General features: G+C 39.1%; 1 protein-coding gene across 1 annotated transcript in view; it reads right to left on the minus strand.

Moving 5' to 3' along the window:
• Nucleotides 1-20647, minus strand: part of LOC145998389 (barH-like 2 homeobox protein) — a 50930-nt gene extending 30283 nt beyond the window's left edge. Inside the window, exons 1-2 of the mRNA XM_083134794.1 lie at nucleotides 20563-20647; nucleotides 11139-11472 (exon numbers count right to left, since the gene is read on the minus strand). Coding sequence (XP_082990920.1) covers nucleotides 11139-11472; nucleotides 20563-20647 — 419 coding nt within the window. The remainder of the gene's footprint in view (nucleotides 1-11138; nucleotides 11473-20562) is intronic.
• Nucleotides 20648-20863: the final 216 nt, after the last annotated feature.

Genomic DNA, 20863 nt, shown 5'->3' on the forward strand with positions numbered 1-20863 from the left:
CACCGGTTTTTCGAGGTGAAAATCACACACAGTTGGCACCACTGCGCCACCGTTAATTCGTCCAAGATGGTAGCTAGCTGTGGACTGTGGCGAAGATACATTTGAAATTCGTTGTGCTGAGAGAAGTAAGTGAAACGATTTTGAGTGTGTTTGCTATTTATTTTGGTACTACGTGTTTTGAGTACTACGTCACTGTGAATGTACACAATATTACGATGTTGATGGATAGAGGAAGCTGTGTTAATGCCGAGTCCACCTGTGTATTAGTTCCCATTGTTTTGTGCAATCACTGGGCATCATCACGTGATTTGTTCAGGAATGCAGCACGGGGCACGACTGCGCACGTGCGCAGTTTTACCCCACAAGTGTGTGGCTTGCAGGTGCAAGTGTGTGGCTTGCAAGGCCCAACCATTAGATAGATCATTTTTTCGTCCACTGAAGTCGTTTTATTCATCTGAGTGTGATAAGTGGATGAGTAACCATCTGGGTCGCCCAATCACAGTTTTCCAAGTGGCATCCATTTTTACAAAGGCATGTGGGAAGGCAGCTACAGTTGGGAATGCCATGAAGGGCTTTGAAGTGACTGGATTATGCCCTTTCAATCAAGACATCTTCACTGAGGACGAGTTTCTTCCCTCTACTGTGACAAATGTATCAGCTCCAACTCCAGGTGAGCAGTCTTCAACAAGTGGGGTTAACAATACTGGATCATACGGGCACATTTCCGTTAACCAGATTCAACACTTCCACGTGCAGAGCATATTCAGCACCGCCGACGAAAGGGAAGGCAGTCTCAGGTGTTAACTGGATCTCTATTCAAAGTCAACTTGGAAGCCTCGTTGGCTGAGAATAGTAAGAAGAAAGTTCAGGGGAAACAGAAACGGAACATGGTTGTTGAAGAAGATGTAGCAAGCACAAAACGCCAGAAGAAAGAGTACAATTGCCCAGGTTGTAATGAGAAGTGCAGCGATCCTCCAGTAGAGGATTGGATCCAGTGTTCCACATGTGACGAGTGGTGGCATGAAAATTGCACCTCGTATGAAAGAGGAACCTTTATTTGTGATTTGTGTTAGCGATTCCAAACCCAAGTGCAGGACGGCATTCCCTATGCCTACTGTGAGAATGCCACGAGAAATGTATCCCATATGATAGAGAACTTGGTTTGATTTGGTGTTTTAAGTCCACTTTATGCACAGTAAGGCTAATCGGGACTGGACCTTCAGTTTAAAGTGGGATCCGAACCACTATGTGCCTCCACCGGGTATCGAACCCGGGACCCCTTGATTACAAGGCAACGACGCTACCACTGCTCCATCGGGGAGGCCCGATAGAAGAACTTTTTAAGGTGATTTGTGTTTCTTTTTATACAAATGTGACTGTGTAGACAGTGCGCATTCTTACCCGAACTTGATCGCAGTCTTACCCCGCGGTGCGGGTAAGACTACGCATTTGCATGGTCACGGTTTTGTAATTGTTTCATGCAGAAATATTGTTCATTTAGCTTTCGGAAATTTACTGTGAGTTAGCAAGGGATAGTGCAATGTGTATTGCTTTTTTCATGTGTGTCTGTAGTTTCATAGCTTGAATATAAAATTATGAACTCAAACTGCGCAGTCTTGCCCCACCTTACTCTAATGCTAGCGTGCAACTCTTGTGTATGTCTATGTATTCCTGTACGTTTGAATACTTGGCCGTTGGGGTAGGTAGGTGTGTCGCTGGACAGCCGACAAGCGGAAAGTTTCCAGTAATGGGTTAGGTAATTAGCGGGGCCTATAAATAGGAAGGGAAGGGAACAGTGAATCTGTGGAACAGTGGGTCTGAGATGTTTGGCGGAGTACAGCGATGTAAGAGGTATCTTCTTCTCTAAGGAGAGCGAATGGGCGAGCTATTTTCCCTACTATGTGAACCGACGGGGATGTTAACTTTCTTTCTTGTAATACACACACTTGCTCTTTTCACATTATTTCAATAGTACATTTCATGTGGGAAACCGGGTACACACGTACACTTACCTTCAGCCACCTTTTTTGCTACTGAAGGTTTTTTTTTTTTTACTCGTGAAGCCATACACGAGTCTACACACTCTCTTCGGGAAGGGGGGACAGGGCACACTGAAATATGGATTTTGCGAATAACGGCCAAGTCTGAACTTCTTCTGTAAATAAGATATGAAGAAACCTGCATATATAAAAGGGGAAATGGGCGTTATGTAATGATTAGAAGAAATACCTGTCTGTTGCCAATAGTTATATCCACAGAACTTCAGCTACTGTATGTTTTGAACCTAGGGACAAGGTTTTAAAATGTATGGGTGGGTATGTTGAAGGTGCGAGTTGTAAACCGCCTAAAAAACCCAAACTATACCTTTACAAGCTTAATGAGAAAATATGTTTTGAAGAGGAAATTTCCACCGGAATACAGTTGAACTTCTTCTTCGTAACTCGAACCTTATGCCGATTTGCTGCCATAAACTATTGTTGGAGACAGTATAGGCACCGTAACGTGATTATTTGTGATGAAGCCAAAAGATACTAAGGTTGAGAATGTTCCCCTTCCCGAGCCCTTGTATTTTAAGATGTACATTGAGAAAACGTGAAAAGAAGAACCGTGGCAGGGAAAATTGTCTTGGTCGACATATTACCTTTTGTGTGAATCAAATCCGCTGCTGAAATATAAAGATCTGGAGATTATGTTTACTTCCTCGAAACCATTCTGAAAGAAGGGATTGCCAGATTTTACTATCATGCCGATTTGCCCACAGGTTTGAAATCAAGTTATTATCGTCTGAAACAGTAGTGCATGAGGCTTTATTTAAGTATTATATTTGCAGCTTACGTAAAGAAAGAAAAAGGGTTAACAGCGCCGATAACAGTCGCGAGTGCCAAAAGGAACTCCAATCACATATTTGAGAACAAGCTTTATTTTTTTAAGGAAAAGAGAGACTCACCTCACTCGCCACATTATTGATAAAATTGATGCAGCAAAATTCGACTCCGATGACTTGATTGAATACTTTGCTACATAAAAGACGAGATTCAAACTAAACTCCTTGGCGCATCAGCCCTTGAGGCCTGCCAGGCGGTTTTTTATTGGTCGACGCGTGGTCAGGGTATCGATTTCCATCGTCGCTGTTTTCTGGCTTGCGAGACCGGAGTCAACTACTATTACTGCTAAGTAGTTCCTCAATTGCCCCCACGATGCCGGGTCAACATCGAAATTTGGGGACTCGCATCGGGAATCGAATCCGGGACCATTCGCATCGAAGTCTAGAACGCTAATTATTTGTCTACGCGGGAGCCAAAATTTTATGTAGGACTTGTAAACTAGATGGTTTTCAGTATTGCATTTAGTGTTCCCCAAAGTGATTTCCGTGCTCGTACTTACATAATACGAAAGTTAATTTAAGGAATGTACATTTAATATAGGTGTATGGATATACGCATACGTAAGATGTCACTGTGAACCACCGACCAACTTTTCTTGAAACGTTTTGTTCGTTGAGGTCTCACTTCGACGCTATGAACCCTGAAAAAAAGCATTTTTATCCTGTATGGTTGCAGCCGTGCATCACATTCATGGTTGTATCTTATTCTGCGGAAACGACACAATATTTAGTACGCTACGGACAGGCAGGAAAGAATCTCCCTCACGATATGAATATCTCTGAATAAAACTTAACGAATCTTTAATGGTTTTATTTTTGGCTAATCGCAACAGTGAGAATGAAAAATGATGAAATTGATGAAGGAACACTCACGAAGAATACTAATGGCCAGGCCACGATTCGAGCGTGGAACCCCTGGCGCATATAATTCTTCAATATAATTCTTTGTTTAAGTTTTAACGCAAATTTTCCTTGGTAGACTCTTTTATTTCATCGTCATCATCCTTAATTACTCAATTAGTTTTGACAGGAAAGAACTCAGCTTCAAGAATATATCTTCTCGTATCAAAATCATATAACTTTTTATATGCCAATTTTTCTGTTTCACTTCATTCATCAATATTTTAGGTATATCTGGCTTGAAGCCGGTACAGACAAGGTAGCAAGATTTATGAGAACATGCTTCTGCAGCGATGGTTTTATTTTTAATGATCGTCCCAATTGCAATCTCATGTAATTTGTTATCAATTCTAAGCTCAGCAACTTTAGTAAGTGTTTCCATTGTTCTTCTCCCTTTCTTGTATTTGTTTTATTCGTCACATCAAAAACATTTTTTTAATGTTTACTGCTTGTTCGCATATATTTGTTCGTTTCAAGCGTTTCTCAGCATGACTTGTTGAGCAAGGACTTGAAATATAGCCTATGGGAGGCAAGGCCTTGAAATTCGTAAAATTGGCTCGACATATGCGATGAAATTTTACAGTTGCTAAAAATCGTCCGATATATCTCAGTTTTTTTTTATCGATTGAAAATTTCTACTCACGGCAGCGTTGTACAAAACTGTCCAAGAGTGTACCTCTTTTGATAGATGCACTTCATTCGGTGATGCGAACTCCTCACATGTAACATACTTCTCTATATTTTTTGAAAGTTTTTACTTTCCTCAAAGCACATGCTTTGACTGTTATAACTAATCAACAGTACAAGTATGTTCCAATAATCTTCCATGGACACTGGTAACAAATAAACAAAAAATAATTGTTAGTTACTAGTACTACTACTACCACCACCACCAGCACCATTACTACTACTGCTACAACTTAATAATAATGATACTTATTATTATTATCATTATTATTATTAATGGTAATTACATGCACCTAGCAATGTTTGTTATTATATATGACTAAAGGACATATCAGACTACTAAGAGGCAAATTTATTAGTTATATGGATTTTAAGGTCAAAACCAACAAGCGTAATACGTCAAATAAAAAAAAAAACAGTGTGTGCTACAATATTAGTTCGAGGAGGTGTAAGGAGTGTCACGGCGGAAATTAACCGATAAGACGCCTCCGTGGGAATGCGAATGACACAACACCCAGTAGTTGCATTCACATGCCTGATGCCCTATACTTTAAATCCGAAGGCTTATTGGCGATCAGTCAAAAGTAGCAGAAGAGCGAAGTAATATAAACCAAATCAATAAATCAAACAAATTAAAACGAAGGCTTATATCACTAAAACAGTGAGTAATGGAGCGATTTGGTTGCTATTTTCGGATCCAGTAACACAAAATCTATAGAGATTGCCAAAAATGTTTCAAGGGAAAATTTTGGTAAAAAAAACCTTGTTACTGATATCTTCTGATATTCTGTGAGATCTCCACCCTTTATCAATTATATGCAAGGTTAGAAGGTTAGGATGATAAATTCCTCCCTTCTAGTTTCTACATCAGGTTGCTAATCGTTTACCCATCGGAGGAAGCTATTTACAAGGAAGTTAGCGATAATATTCACACCAATAAAGATAGCTGAGAAATTATTTATTTCTCGGAAAAAATAACTTTCATTTGCCACTCCCACAATATTCAAATTTAGCACCATCATGTCGGAGGTAAAATGGAACTATCCTAAACTTTTAACTTTTCTGGCTGAGTTAAAATCGAGATGTTCCAAATTTATAACTTTCCTGGCTGAGATAAAACAGGGTGGCTATTCTAGGACCATGATAAAATTCAAGTATAATTCCCGGTTTTCAAGGCGAACTTTCCAAAAATTCAAGCAGATGTTTTCTCTATTTCAACCTTACGTAATACCGCCTCTCAACATCCACACACAAGTATCTTAATAATATAAAGGATCTATGCGATTCCAACATCCAAAAATTATAATTCAATTAAAATATTTAATTTAAGGTGTTGAGTTTCTATTTACAATCAGAGGCGCAACCACGAATTTTTGTCTGAGCGGGCGGGGAGAAAGTGCCAGGATAAACTTACTAATATTAATAATAATAGTGTTAATATTCACTTCTTGTGCCACGTTTGGCTAATTTGCGAAGATGGGGATGAGTGATATGATGAAATTGATTAATGGACAGTCACAAACATCCATGCCCAAGCCAGGATTCGAACCCGCCGGGACCAACATTGTTGTTATTGTTATTATTATTATTATTAGTAGTAGTAGTAGTAGTAGTATCAAAGACGTTATTACCCTCGTAAATTATGCAAAAAGGGGGTAGAAGATGGTGCTAAAGCATTTGTGTTCGAACAAACGATTTCAATTATTTTTTCTCCACACGGCACAGTAGTTCGGATCCCACTTCAAACTGTAGGCCAGTCCCGATTAGCCTTTCTGTGCGTAAAGTGGACTTAAAACCACAAATCAATCAATCAATTTTACAACATTTTTCATTTAGATAGTTCGGCCCCCAGGGCCGACTCCCGCCGCCTCCTAGCTATGGTTATAAAGTTGATAAGAGTAAGAAAAGCCGGAACTGCAAGCGAAGCGAGCAAGAAAATTTTACGAAAATATATATATTTTTTTTTGCATAAAATGTGAATAAGATTTGGATTCGAGAAAGTTGTAATTTTTAACGTCTACGGAGAAAAATTCAAGTAGAATTTACGCATAATTCCCGGTGAGTAACCACCCTCTTAAATCAAAGTTGTAATTTGTGGGAAGTAAAATCTAACTGTCTCAAAATTATAACCTTCTTGGGGAGAGGTAAAACCGAGTTCTTCCCAAAATTTTACTTTTTGTGGCGCGGCTAAATCGAAGTGTTCCAAAATTATATCTTCCTATCGGAGGTAAAATAGAACTGTTCGAAAGTTTTAACTTCCTTGGTGGATATAAAATCGAACACAGGTACTGAAATTACAAGCGGGCAAGTCATTGTTTTCACGTTTATTTTAATCATTCATGTTCTTGCATATGTAACATGTATATTGAAAGATGCTAGTTATCTATGTATTCACGGCGTAATTTGTGCTTTTAGCTGGATACAAAGACGGTGGTAAGCGCGACAAACATAAAATAATTTGAAATTAACTCCAATGCATCTATCTTCAAGTTGGTTAAATTTTTCAAATGTAAGCATTGCATCGTTGTCTCTAATCTTTCATTTGAATCCAAAAATACACAATTATAGCTTTTACGAGATCAATGTAAGTCACTTAATACTTTACAGTGATGTATATTACGTGGCCACATAATATAAACAAAAGATTCGCTGTTCCTTACGCCCTCCACTATAAATAAAATGTTTTGAAATACCAATTTAATGCGTTGCGCTCGGACGAACGAGAAAACTTTAAAATTACCAGCGTACATGTATGTTACTGTCGTAAAGTATACTCTGTCCCAGGAGTCTGTGGAACAAGCGAACGATAACAAGTCTGCTGCTTCGCTCCACCCACTCGTTTTCTCCCCTTCACTGCCGTTGTGTGCGGCCTTGCTCCACAGTTTCCCGGGACAGAGTATAAACCATTTTTTCTTACAAATTGAGTACAATGACTCCGAAGAAAGTAAATAGTTTTGGTGTTAGGAGCGTTATCAGCGCTACAGACAAACATTTTTCAAACAGTCAGTCAACGTATCATTAATACGTGATTATCATCGACTTCCAATGCCCTGCAAAGAAAGGTTAGCAGCAGTGATGTACCGTAGACAATAAACATACGGCTGCATGCGTTACTTACGCGTAGATTACATTGCCTTATAGTTTATATAGTCTACGTAGACAATGCAAACTACCCTAAAAAATAATCGGAATCGTGCTGGTTCATATGATCATATCTAAATAAAAACAATCCTATTTACAACGAAAGCTTCTAGCATTCTCTTCTAGGCATCGGCTGTTGGGATAAAATAAAATGCAGACATTAAACACGTGACTAGTAATGAATAGAGACAGAAGTAGTGCATTTTTAAATTAATTACGACAATACTTCATACATTCTGTTTGACACTTAGTAGAAAATTGTTTGTAACTGTAAAGAAGAGTTCACGTTACTGTTCACACTTCTTCAACAATTGAAGAAGAAGAATATTTAATTTCTCCGTTTGTTTTTAAGCTCATGCTCGTCGCCATCTTGACACGTAGAATTTTGAGAGTCATTCTTTACAAAGCAGGAAAATAGTAAGTAGGACATTTTTAAGTTTATGATATTCTAATAGAAACTATGCACAATGTATCACATCGCTATGATTTAATATGATCAATAACACTGCTTTCATAGTTATTTACCGTTAATGGCGACAGCAAAAAATTCATTGCGTTAATTACAACTCTATTACTATTTATTTTTTGAGGGTTTAAACACTATAAATTATGAAATCAATTAACTAATTCATTAATGGAATTGAATCGTACATACGCCGATCTCCTTGGCGGAGTGGTTATCACACCGCGCTACGACGACAGGGGTCCCGGGTTCGAATCCCGGCCTTGGCATGGGTGTTCGTTGTGAGTGTCCCTTGTCCATTACATCATATCACTCCTCATCTTCGCTATTAGCCAAAAGTGACAATAAAGCAAAGTGAATTAAATCACATTAGTCAATTTAATCATTCAAATTGTTATTGAAGAGGGGAAATATTAAGTGCAAAAAAGGAATTGTACGTTGAATTCATTTTATAGCTGAAAAGAGTTGAAACAGCGCAACGACTAACATGGTTTTTTCAGTTCACGCCATTCCATCGTCAATACAATAACACGATGCTAATTTAGTTGACGGAAGTGTATCTAATCCTAGAAACATTGAGAATATTTGAGTTGGTGAGCTGTTCACCAAGTGTTATCTCTTCTCAGAACTCAAGAACAGAAACTTGTGGATATCTAAGATTGAACATTAATGCACAATGTCATTAGTAGGCGTAGGAAGGCTGCGACCTTGCAATCGAGTCTCGGTGGAGGCTCATTGCACAGTGGTTCGGATCTCGCTTTACAGGTCTATCGATTACTCTGTCTGAGAATAAAGTGGATTTAAAACAAATTTTGACAATGTCATTAGCCTCCGATTTTTATTCTTCAATAATGTTACTGCAATATACCTATAGTAATGTAGCTGCAGGTGATTTAGGAAACTAACACCAGGCTCAACAAAGGTATTTTCTTTGGAAGAGTGACAGGCAATCAGAAATGTCATAGTTAAGTCTCTCAAGGTGATTGTCGTATCGCTTGGCTATTTAGAGTTTGCTTCCATCTACCGATATTTGACCACAGGTAAAGGTAGGGTCTGTACCAAACAGGAAAAGCAGACCCATTGATTCGTAGTTGTTCCTAGCTGACTAAAGTTCATGATAATTGTCTACTTTTTCAACATACAATAACTCTAACAAACGAATCGTATCAGATACACCCAATCGTATTGTTGGAGGTAAAACCAAAATGTACGGAAGTTTACTCCTTCTGTTTGTGGATAAAGTAAGGTATATCAAAATAATAACCTTTCTGCCAGAGGCAGCGGTGGCACCAGGATTAATCTTCTAGGGGTGCTGAGGGGAGTGCGGGAAGAAATTTACGGGGGGCGATATTGAAAATAAAGAAAATTTGAAACGCGCATGCAACCTTTACCCACTACATCAAATACTAATAAGGTCTTAGTAAGCATATATGATAATGTGCCAATGAACCAATGAACTGAAAAACACTAGCACTTTCTTCATTCTTGCTTGAATTTAAAACCGTTTATCAAAAATGCAAGTTATATATATATATATATATATATATATAAAACTCACATTGAAAACTAAAGACAATTATCTAAAAACCACAAACAGATCACGTGATGAAACAATTCTTAAGAGCAATGCTGAAGAAAGAAAGACAACGGCCGCTGATCTATATGCAAACTGCCGCCACTTCAGGAAAGTAAATGCGGCTTATCTTTCAGAGTTGGATCAATGCTTGTCTGTTGTATACAATAACAGCGGTCTTACTTCAGTATCTAATATTCGGCGCTCAACATGACATGACATGACATGATGTGACTACAAGAGTTAGTGTTTTCAGTTGAACATACGTAAGTTTTGAAAGGGAGTGCTGAAGAGGATGCGGAGGAATAATAAGGGGTGCGCAAGCACGCCTTCGCACCCCCCCCCCCTGGCGCCGTCCCTGGGCAGAGGTAGAATCGAACTATCCTAAAATTATATCTTTCCTGGCGGAGGTAAGATGGAACTGTCACACAAATAATAAAATTGAATCAAAATTATAGAGTTCCAGCTGTAAGAACTGTCCCGAAGTTATCACTTTTCCAGCAGAGATAAAACCGAATTGTCCCAGAATTATAATTTTCCAGCCGGAGGTAAAATCAAACCGAACCAAAGTATACGTTACCTGGCGGACATAAGATCACACTTATCCAAAATTATGATCTTCCCTGCTGAGGTAGAATCAAACTAAACCAAAATTAGGCTATAATATTTGTGAAGGAGGTAAAAGGAAACTGAACCCTAATCGTAATCGGTGGTGGTTAGCAATACAAGAAAAGAAAATTTGTTTTTAAGTCCACTTTATACTCAGATAGGCTAACCGATAGACTTGTATCGGTACCGTGTGATGGAATCTTCCAGCCACTTCTTCCAAGATATACTCTCCTGCTTCACTCCATGACAATGGAATAGTCGTCTTCGGTTTCGACTTATATTAGTCTAAAAAGTAGTAAACGGATGGTCCGACTGATTTTATTTGTGCGACTACTTCGAGTAATATTAGTTGAACGATCACTTTGACTATACTTCAGGAGGCCTTAGAAGGAGCGCTTCGCGGGCTAACAGCAGACGTCGCTCGCGCACTGTTACCGATACTCTCGTGACGTCTGCTCCTCAGCCGAACATACAGGCCGAGGTAGCAAGAGGTGCAGCGAGCTAGCTACGGCAACCGGGCTCGCTCATTCGCGGGTCTGATTGGTTCTCACAGACACACCCCCATATTGTCGTCTGCTGCAAGCCCGCGAAGCGATTTTTTTAAGCCCTCATGGAGTATAATATTAGTCGAACGACTAATTCTACTAATATCAGTCGACTAATTTTTTCAGTCGATGTTTTTTTTCTATGGTTTTAATAATCGACTAATATTAGTCGACTAATGCCCATCACTAATCCTAACCATCGGATATCGAATTCGTGACCCCTCGATTTCAAGCGACAGTGTCAGCCACTGTACACTATCGGGGAGACCCTTACTAACAAGAAAATTACAGCAAGGTCTGCAAAGTATCACATAGCATACAAGTTTAAGAACTTACCTTCTGTTTTGGTACCACGTTTTGACTTGCGTTTCCGTGAGATTCAGCGTGTCCGCGACGTCGCTCCTGTCGGCCACCGAGAGGTACTTCTGGCAGCGGAACTTCCTCTCCAGATACGCCAGCTGGGAGTGGGTGAACGCTGTCCTGCGGCGCCTGGGTTTCCGAGGCTTATCCTCACCGTCCTGCTTTTTCCGATTGTCCTTCTGGAAACCTTCTTCCAAGTTGCTGTCCGCTTGGAACAAGGTGCAGCTCCTCACCTTGCTGCTTCCGAACTTTCTTCTCTCCCTCGTCAGATCCTCCGAATCAGCTGCATTTGTGTTATCATCAGTGGAACCTGGAATTATTCAGAAGAAAAGGAGGACATTTATTGATGGAAAAGAAGAAATTTCCTTCATATCCTTGCAAAATGTAGATAGAAAGGTGAAACTCTTGGTAGAGCCGGATTAGTTTCGGAACATCTCCAGCAGACTACACGAGTTTAGCCTACCAGGCGGTATGACTTATCGCACATAAGTCAAACACCTTAACGGTCAAGCACCTTAATTCATCTTCTGACGCAAGCGCGGAATGTTTTCGTGGTTAGGTTAGGCTTGTTAGGTTTAAATCTCTTAGCATAAATTAACATACATTTAGCCTAAAAACGAAAGCATTTAACCTGACGTCAGAAGACGAAATACAGCGCTTGACCGATAAGCTGTTTGACTTACGTGCGATAAGTGAGTCCCAGCCTATAAGCAGTGTAGAACGGGAGTAATTTGCGAACCAAGCTATTTGTTATGACATCTGTCGGGAGATTTTGGAACTACTCTTTCCGGGGATGGTTGTTTCGCCATGTGGATGCAAGCACAGGAAAAGTACAGTCACCGGCAATAAAAATGGAACACCTAGATCCTGAAATACTCATTTCCCTGCAAGGCGCTATGTGTACTGCCTACACATAGGTAGGTAATTGGAAGTATTGGAAGCTACCATTGAAAATTTGCTATTAAAATTCACTCACCGCCTTAGAGTTAGGCAACGCACATAACGACTTGCAGGGAAGCGAGTATTTCAGGATTTAGGTAACCAATTTTTATTGCCGGTGACTGTACATTGATTTATTGACCGAGTATTTTTCTCTAGAGAGGCTTGAAACCAAAGACTACTACCAAAAGCCTCCTCCGTCACATTTTGATATCATGTTGTCCTCGTAGGATGTTTGAAAAAAAAAGGCAAGATAAGAATTCATCTGAAGATATGACATTCAACGTTACACTTCGCAATAAACGTTTCCCTTCTTCAATCTACTGAGATGGTCCGTTTCGATTGCAATATTTGAAGCACTAAAATACATAAAACTCCACAGAATGCACCCTTGTAAAGCCGAATATTAGTATTTCTAAAGCAGTTTCACACAATATAGTTTACAGACTTATAATACCGCATCCGTCACCAGTAAGAGCAAACTTTTCTCACCCATTACCTGCCTCATAAATAAGATCAGCGACAATATGTTTCATGTTTCACCTGCCGGAACTTTCTATGTTCACGTAAATTTGTTTAATGTGTATGCCATATCGAATATTTGCAGTTATAACTCGAGGCATTAACAACAACACTATCTTACAATGCAATTGCGTATGCATTTCTTATCACTGCTCACAGTGATAAGTTAAAAGTGCACGAATTATGCTCCCAATGTCTTTACAGCTCCCTGAGTTCACATCGGATTCGCAACACACCAATTATCCCGAAAATTCAGTTTCCTCCGTTCGGAACAAAGCCCTTTGTCGCGGATAACATTGTACAGACGAATGTGTAAACAGACGCTCTACCCCAGATCCACCGTCACTAGCGCCACGTTGGTAATTTTAATCCCGAATAGGGTTAACGATAGGTGCTGGGTTGAATTGACGTCACAGGCTACCTTGCTGATTGGTGGTTTCGGAAGTTGTGACTCGCTCCCAAGCTACCAATGCAAAACAGCCAGATATGTTACGGAGATAATATCACTCTACGTTTATACATTTCCATCGCTGCTCACTTCTTGCTCTCCCTAAAGATAAGAGAGCTCAGAACAAACATTCATCGTGATATTTATTTCTTCCTTAAATGAAAAACACTTTTCTTTCTTTATATCACGACGATAAGGATTGATAATGATCTGATGAAATGAATGACAGGACAAACGCAACGATACATCTATGACTTAATCATTGTTCGATCCTGCAACCTCCAGCTTCGTTCTCACCACTCTGCCACGAAGGCCGGCGAAACATTTTTTTTAGTTAATTTATTTGTATTGTTTAGCGCCATTTCTTGGCGGAACACGACGATTAAGATGAATGATGATTAAATGAAATTGGTGAAGGGGCACTCATAAGGATATAGCAATTTTCTTTTCTTATTTTCAAAGTTCTAAGCACAGTGCAAACCTAATACAGCATTAAGTCAAATAAAACAGTACAAAGTTGCACAGATAGAGTAGTATATTAGAGCCGAATATTTATGAATATAAATATTTCATTACATTTCAAATTGCACTATTCACGAAGATCTCTTACAACTACACTACGGAAAAAAGAAAACTCTCAGGCGCATTTTCAATAAAAAGCGAGAGAATGAAGTATGGATGATGCAATTAGCTGCTGCCATGTAATTCTGCTTCTGCGTTGCTAAAATGTCCCGCGTCTTTCAACACATCGTCGCAACATTTATTCATTGCAAATAATTTTATCGTCATGGAGAAGAAAACCTTACACAGCGAAAGCAGAGATGTAATATTTAACGCTGTTGATTTTTTGGAAAACGAAGCGAGGGAGGGAGGTTATACATGTCGCAACCCGGAGGAGCTCGAGCACAAGCGAAAGGGAACGTTTTCGTCTACAGTGATTGGAGTTAACAAAAGACTCCTACTTTAGTTCGCGAGTTGGCCGTGGTCTGTCTCTTCTTGGTACGACTGTAGACGTCTAATTTTCTACAAAGACATTAGAACGGATTTATTTCTCATGTTTTATTTGATAATTTATAAGCTTTATTACTTAAGAAATGTTCATCTATTCGCCAAGACAATACCTATGTTAATAATAATAATAGTAATAATAATATTGGTGATGATGATATTAAACGCTATTTCACCATATAATACCCGAAAAGCTGTTCTCGGTCATCGAGCGCGTTGAGTGTACGACTGCCGCTTATCAGCGTAGGTTCCGGGTTCGGGCCCGGCATGGGTGTACCTTATCAATTTCTAATCATCATTAATTATCATCATCATCACTATCACCATTACCATTCTCACCTTCATGATTGACCATAAGTACGAGAAAAAGCAAGGCAAAATAAACAGAATACAAATACCAAGGTCCAATGATGTCTAGAATAATTTCTTCTGTCTTCCTAAGTGTTATGCAACCTGCTTTACTTTGATGTCGAGCTGGTTGACTAACCGTAAGTGACATTTTTTAAATCAGGCTCTTCAAGGTCAAACATCGTTTATATGTCGCTAAATGCATAGGACTGCTGCGTTAACCTTTAGTGGTCCAATGGTCCACTATAGTGGAACCACGAGCAAAACAACCTGCGCAGACCCGCGACCTCTGTTCACCGTACTCCCGCGAGTAGGGGAGGGGGAGAGTGGACCATGCTTCCTTATGGCCCGAGGTGGAGGGAAGAAGGGAAAGCTGCGCGGGGACTTTTCGTCCCAAGGTTTTTTTCCTTGTGGTCGATCTATAGTGGACCATCGAAAATATAGGCGTAGTCCGTCGAGGGTCCACTAGTGGACCGTCGTGCTGATTAAAATGTTCATGTGCTTTTAGCACCTTCATACTTGTATGTGAGGTTGTAAACGCTGACAGATGTTGAGATAAAACTTTGAAATGTCATGTGGATGAAAACCCACCCACCCAGGAACCCCCTCCCCCGACTCCAAAGTTACGTATGGAAGCTGGCGCGAATTTTAAATTTGTACACTTATTTGACAAAAAATGTTATAACTCCTAGACTATTTGACCAATCTACTTCGGGTAACTTTTGTTTTGCCGCTGAAACATCAAGGCATGGAACCGTGCAGGAATCAAAACGCCAAAGCCAATAACAGGGGTTGGGTGGGCCGCGGCCCCCAACTTTCAATGAAAAATCATAAAAATGGGGAGTTTGCCCCCTCTTCCCCCGCTATTTTTGAAAGCGGATGCAAACTTTAGCCTTATTTTCAAAGAATGGTCCTTTCGAAACCGAATGAAATTCATTGCATGTTCCTGGGTGCATTACATTATCGAACATGTGAAAAACTCCCCACTTTTATGATTTTTTTCCTTGAAAATTGGGGGCCGCGGCCCACCAAACCCCTCTTATTAACTTTGGCGTTTTGATTCCTGCACAGTTGCATGATCTGATGTTCTAGCTGAAAAACAAAAGTTACCCGAAGTAGATTAGTCAAATAGTCTACGAGTTATAACACTTTTTGTCAAATAAGTGTATGAATTTAAAATTCGCGCCAAAAGGCCTCGGCGAAACCGAAAAAATGTTATAACTCGTAGACTACTTGACCAATCTACTTCGGGTAACTTTTGTTTTGCAGCTAAAACATAAGGGCATGCAACCGTACAGGAATCAAAACGCCAAAGCCAATAAGAGGGGTTGGGTGGGCCGCGGCCCCCAACTTTCAATGAAAAAATCATAAAAATGGAGACTTTGCCCCTCTTTCCCCGCTATTTTGGGAAGGAGAGGAAAACTTTAGCCTTGTTTTCAAAGAATGGTCCTTCTCAACCGAATGAAAGTCATTGCATGTTCCTGGGTGCATTACATATTCGAATATGTGAAAAAAACTCCTCATTTTTATGATTTTTTTCATTGAAAGTTGGAGGCCGCGGCCCACCCAACCCCTCTTATTGGCTTTGGCGTTTTGATTCCTGCACGGTTCCATGCCCCGATGTTCTAACTGAAAAACAAAAGTTACCCGAAGTAGATTGCTCAAATAGTATCCGAAATATAACGTTTTTTTGTATTAAGTAAAAATTTTAAAATCGCGCGCAAAGGCGGCGGCCAGTGAGGGGTTACTTTCGAAAACCCGCTCGGACTTCTAAAGGTTAAGGCATAGTACGGAGAGAGAATATCCTCAGATATTAACAGAATAATTAGATAAAAGCAAAGGCTATAGTTCCTTCATCAAGAATTGCAAAAGAATTGAACGCGTTGGAGCTGCGTTTACGGTGCAAAAAATACTCCGTGACCGCTAATCAATAATTTTTGTGACTGAACATGACGATAGACAAGGACGTTGCCTTTCACCCTAGAATAGTGACAGAGTTAAGGAGAAAGAAAAAGAAAAGGGGTACTAAATGAGTTTAATTTTTTTAGGTTGATTAAATTAAGTGTTCCAAGTGAATGGGGGAGAAAAGCGACCCCCCCCCCTCGAATCACTGTGCAATGTACCTCCACCAGGAAATGAACCCAGAGTTCTTTGATTATAAAGATGATAACATTAGTTGTTGTTTCTTCTAAAGTAGAAGTGGTTCTACGTTTATTTGTAGTAACGATGATCAGAGTAAGAAAGAGATATGCTCGAGAATTAATTTTCTCAGGAGAATCCGTCACAAGCGTCGGAAATATTTCACCTAAAATGCTCTCGCTTTACGTCACCAGTTAGCCAGTTAACGTCCGTTACTCTCTCGCGGTGTGGACTTATTTAAGTATCTGGCAAATCTAGTTTTATGTATTTGTGCTACACTTCGTTTTGTTCATTTACTATCTGGAAAAGTCTTGCTCGAACACTTTTGTTCACTGTAATGTAATGATATCTATACCTAGCCATCAATCTTGCTAAATCCGTCGATCATGAGTTATAAGATATGAAATTATGAGGAGGCTGAACAGGGTCGCCGACTTGTCAAAATTATTGGGTGGGCTCTGATCACTTAAATAAATTGATGAATGACTCACTGTATCCCTTTTTTAAGTTTTGGCCACAGTGTTCGGAATCTCATAAAAGCCCATGAATTCCTCAAAAATATCAACATTTTTATTCACAGTTCTAATGCAGAATATTAATTGTCCACGGATAGATATGTCACAAGTTTCGTCAACCATAATAGCAAAATATTCCCGACTTTTAATATCTGCTACCACGGAGCGCAAAACAGATCTCCCTAACATATCAATGATCTCGTTCTGAATGTTATGTTCGAACCATTTGTAGCCCAAACGTCCCATCCACTACCCTAGTCCATGCACATCGTCTTTTGAAACTCTTTTTAGTAAAAATTTTAACAATACTCATAATTATATACTTAGTATATAGTAATAAGTCATGTGTTTTGCTGTCTCTGGTCATAGCCCCCCAAAGTTGATGGTTTAACGGTCTCAGCCCCCCAAATTGATGGTCTAGAACATTTCAAATGTGTATTTAAAGTTTAGTTCATGAGGCACAATTCAGACTAAACTTTACAAGAGAAGCAAAATAATACATTAAATCCTCTTAAGCAAAATTATTTGGGGGCTCTGCCCGCACATCGTTAACATTGGGGGGGGGGGGATCTCGAGCCCCCACAAGCCCCATGGAGTCGGCGCCTATGAGGCTGAAGTATGAAGGAGGAAGTTCACAGTTGTTTTTGTTTGGATGAGAATTTCATCTCAGGTCCAGTCATTGGATGACAGAGATTATTTAGTCGTGAACGACGATTAAGTGTAAATTTTCGTACGATCACTGATGTTATCTAGTGTAGTCTAAGGGACACAGACGATTTCTAGACAGTGCATTAAGGTTTTTACATTTTGAAGGAAAACATTATTTAGAGAGATATTTTACCCACAAAAGATGGTAAAATGTCATAACTGCGCACGCGTATAGTCAGATTTCAACCAGTAATCCTGTAAGAGTATTGGATTCATTTCAGATTTTGAAGATATTTTCAACTAATGTGCCCCGTGGTTTAGCGAAAGTCGAAATATTTTATCCTTACTTGTCTGAAAATTCATTAATATTTTTGTATAATTTTAATGAATACAATAATATGTTTACTAAAAGTAATGGTCAACATTGTTTTGTAAATTAACACAGTGGTTATAATCTATAGAATTAAGTTCCCTACTTGTCTAAAAATTCATTTTTTTAAATATAATTTTAATTAATGTAATAATATGTGTACTTAAAATAATGATCAATGTTGTTTTATAAATTAACACAGTGATTAGAATTAAGTTATGACAACTTTAATGTGCCTTCTGAAAAATGGCGTGCCATGATAAATTAAGTGATTCAAAATATTCGACAAATTTCATTTTTGCATGGGCACCTTCTTGGCTGCGATCGGTTTGTGAACAGCGGAAATTGTACAAAGTGTCTTGTGAACAGTTTTGATGCTTCTTCCACGCACATAATTCTTTAGAAATGAAATACGTCATCCTTTGTATCCTCAATATGTTATTTTAAGCTTACAATTTACGAGTTCCGTAATAAGAAAAATAATTTGCGAAAAATCAGCAATAGAGATTTCAGAGTAATGGATAATCTGAATATTCAGAAAATCCAATATCTGGATTTGGTCACCTGTCTACAACATAACTCTGACGATGCAGAAGTATCGATAGATATTCAAAGGTAATGGGATCGAGGATAATAGAGTAACGTATCCTCTCAATACTCTAGAAGCATATGTTATATAAACGCGTTTGTATGGGGCAACTACCATCCATAGCGACAAGTAAAATAACATTGGCTCATGTTATGTAATAGACTCCAAAACTATGACTCTGCTTCGAACAGCGGGGAATCAAACTTGCCTTCGAAAGTTGGTGTGCAACGTACGCATTTGCTTCATCATGATGAGCGGTAATAGTATGTAAATCTGTGAAAAATGTGAAGTTCACACAAAATAATCAATTATAATTGAAACCATGTATTAGTATTGTAGAGTGTTCCTGGGAACTTTCCTGGTTTATATTCCCTCGGGAATAAGTGTACTTACAATAGTTTGCTGTTGCTATGAGACTCCTTAGCCTGTCACTGATACATTCCAAGTATATTTACGAGCAGGAAATCAGGAGATAACAAATTATCAGTTTCGCCAGTATGAAGATATATAAGCAAATATAATGAGTGGACATTGAGGAACGAATTTCATAAGAAGTAAACGAATCGAGGAAAACATGACGATGACAGAGGCGGTGGCAGTGGGGGAGGTGCGAAGGGGTGCTTGCGCAACCTTTTATTTTCTCCCGTGTCCTTTTCTGCATTCCTTTTTCAAAAACCTATTTTCATCCGAAAACACTATGAACTTTTGCGGGATAATCTTATGTTACGACTTATTAAAACCAGGCCGTCATATTGAGCGTAGAATCTTAGGTATTGAAGTGAGACAACAGGCAAGCCATTGTTTCTCATCTGAAAGAGAAGCTACATATGCTTTCCTGTCCATATGGTTGTTACGGTCAAAGCGAGCAAAAATTAAGCAGGTCACGATTAGTTTTCAATTCCCTTGGCCTAAGTATTTTGAAAGAAGCCTCTAGAAGTTTATTGATATTTGATATAGTTAGTAAAGAATGTTTCATGTTTTCTTTATTTTCAACACGGCAACTCCTAAATTTCATTTCGCATCCTCTCATCACCCCTAAACGATCAATCCTCGCGCTGTCGATGCGCTCACTACGCTTCACCAAATGGAACCCGCTTAGCAGCCCCTCAGTAAGTTCCTGCGTCATTGAGTTTCTTATTATCATAAAGAAAATGCATCTGTTTGTAGATGGAAAACAGATAAATAGATAACGAACAGTTTAAGGTGAACGAAACTCATTCGTAATATTGTGCAGCAATTGTAATACAACTTTAAAGTGGCCAAACACTGTGCTACAGTTTTCTTGAATCCAAATTTTGACGTTATTTAAAGTAGAGAGTAAATTTGTTAACAGTGGTATACCAAGGAAGGTTTGTTGGGGTTGTATCAGAAATTGTCTAATCAAGATATCAATAACTTTGTGCAGAAAATTTCATCTCCTCCAACTTTCAGTAAATTTCTTGGCATTATACTGCCTTCTAATTCTATTAAAAATCTCTCAGACTTAAAAAATAGTTAATACGTTATGCAATAATGTAATCAGGCACAATGAGATGATAGCACTTAAGTTGGCGTTTAAATTTGAATTTCTTTACACAGCAATCACCATGTTTCTGTACTTAATTGAATTCATACTTTTGCAACTAATTTAATTATAACGGCGAGAATTGTGTAGAAAATAGAATACAATGACGCTAAAGTAGATGAAAGAATAATAATATTTTTTTCAGTTAAGATCTGTTTAGGTGTCGCTCAAATTGGACATGAAACAAACTTTGCGAACTTTTTGTTTGATCTACAAGTACCTAGTAAACTTGCCCGATTAAATCAAAGGGTAAAAATAGACATCAGAAGATAAGCATTACAAGTTAAACATGTATATTAAAAGATCTTACCTGGTTCGCAATCATTTTGGTTCTCCAGTACGTCACCGAGGAGATCTTTGATTAGGAACGACTTGCAAGTTTGCGTCGAGGACATAATCTCCAGTCGAAAGCTCCAGACTGCTAAATGCTCCAAATTGTTGTGGCGAGGCGACGACAACCCGATTCCCTTCTTGGTGGCATCTCGTTATTCTAAACGTTTATACCGTTGTTGATAATAAGTGTCTGGGTTGATCCACAGACCAAAGGTTGGCCGGAGAAGTTCCAGCGAGAGCCGGAGGAAGGGGAGGGGGCAGCGACATTACTCCAGCAG

The sequence above is a fragment of the Lepisma saccharinum genome, chromosome 14, assembly GCF_977018435.1.
Source record: "Lepisma saccharinum chromosome 14, izLepSacc3.1, whole genome shotgun sequence".
Classification (NCBI taxonomy): Eukaryota; Metazoa; Arthropoda; class Insecta; order Zygentoma; family Lepismatidae; genus Lepisma; species Lepisma saccharinum.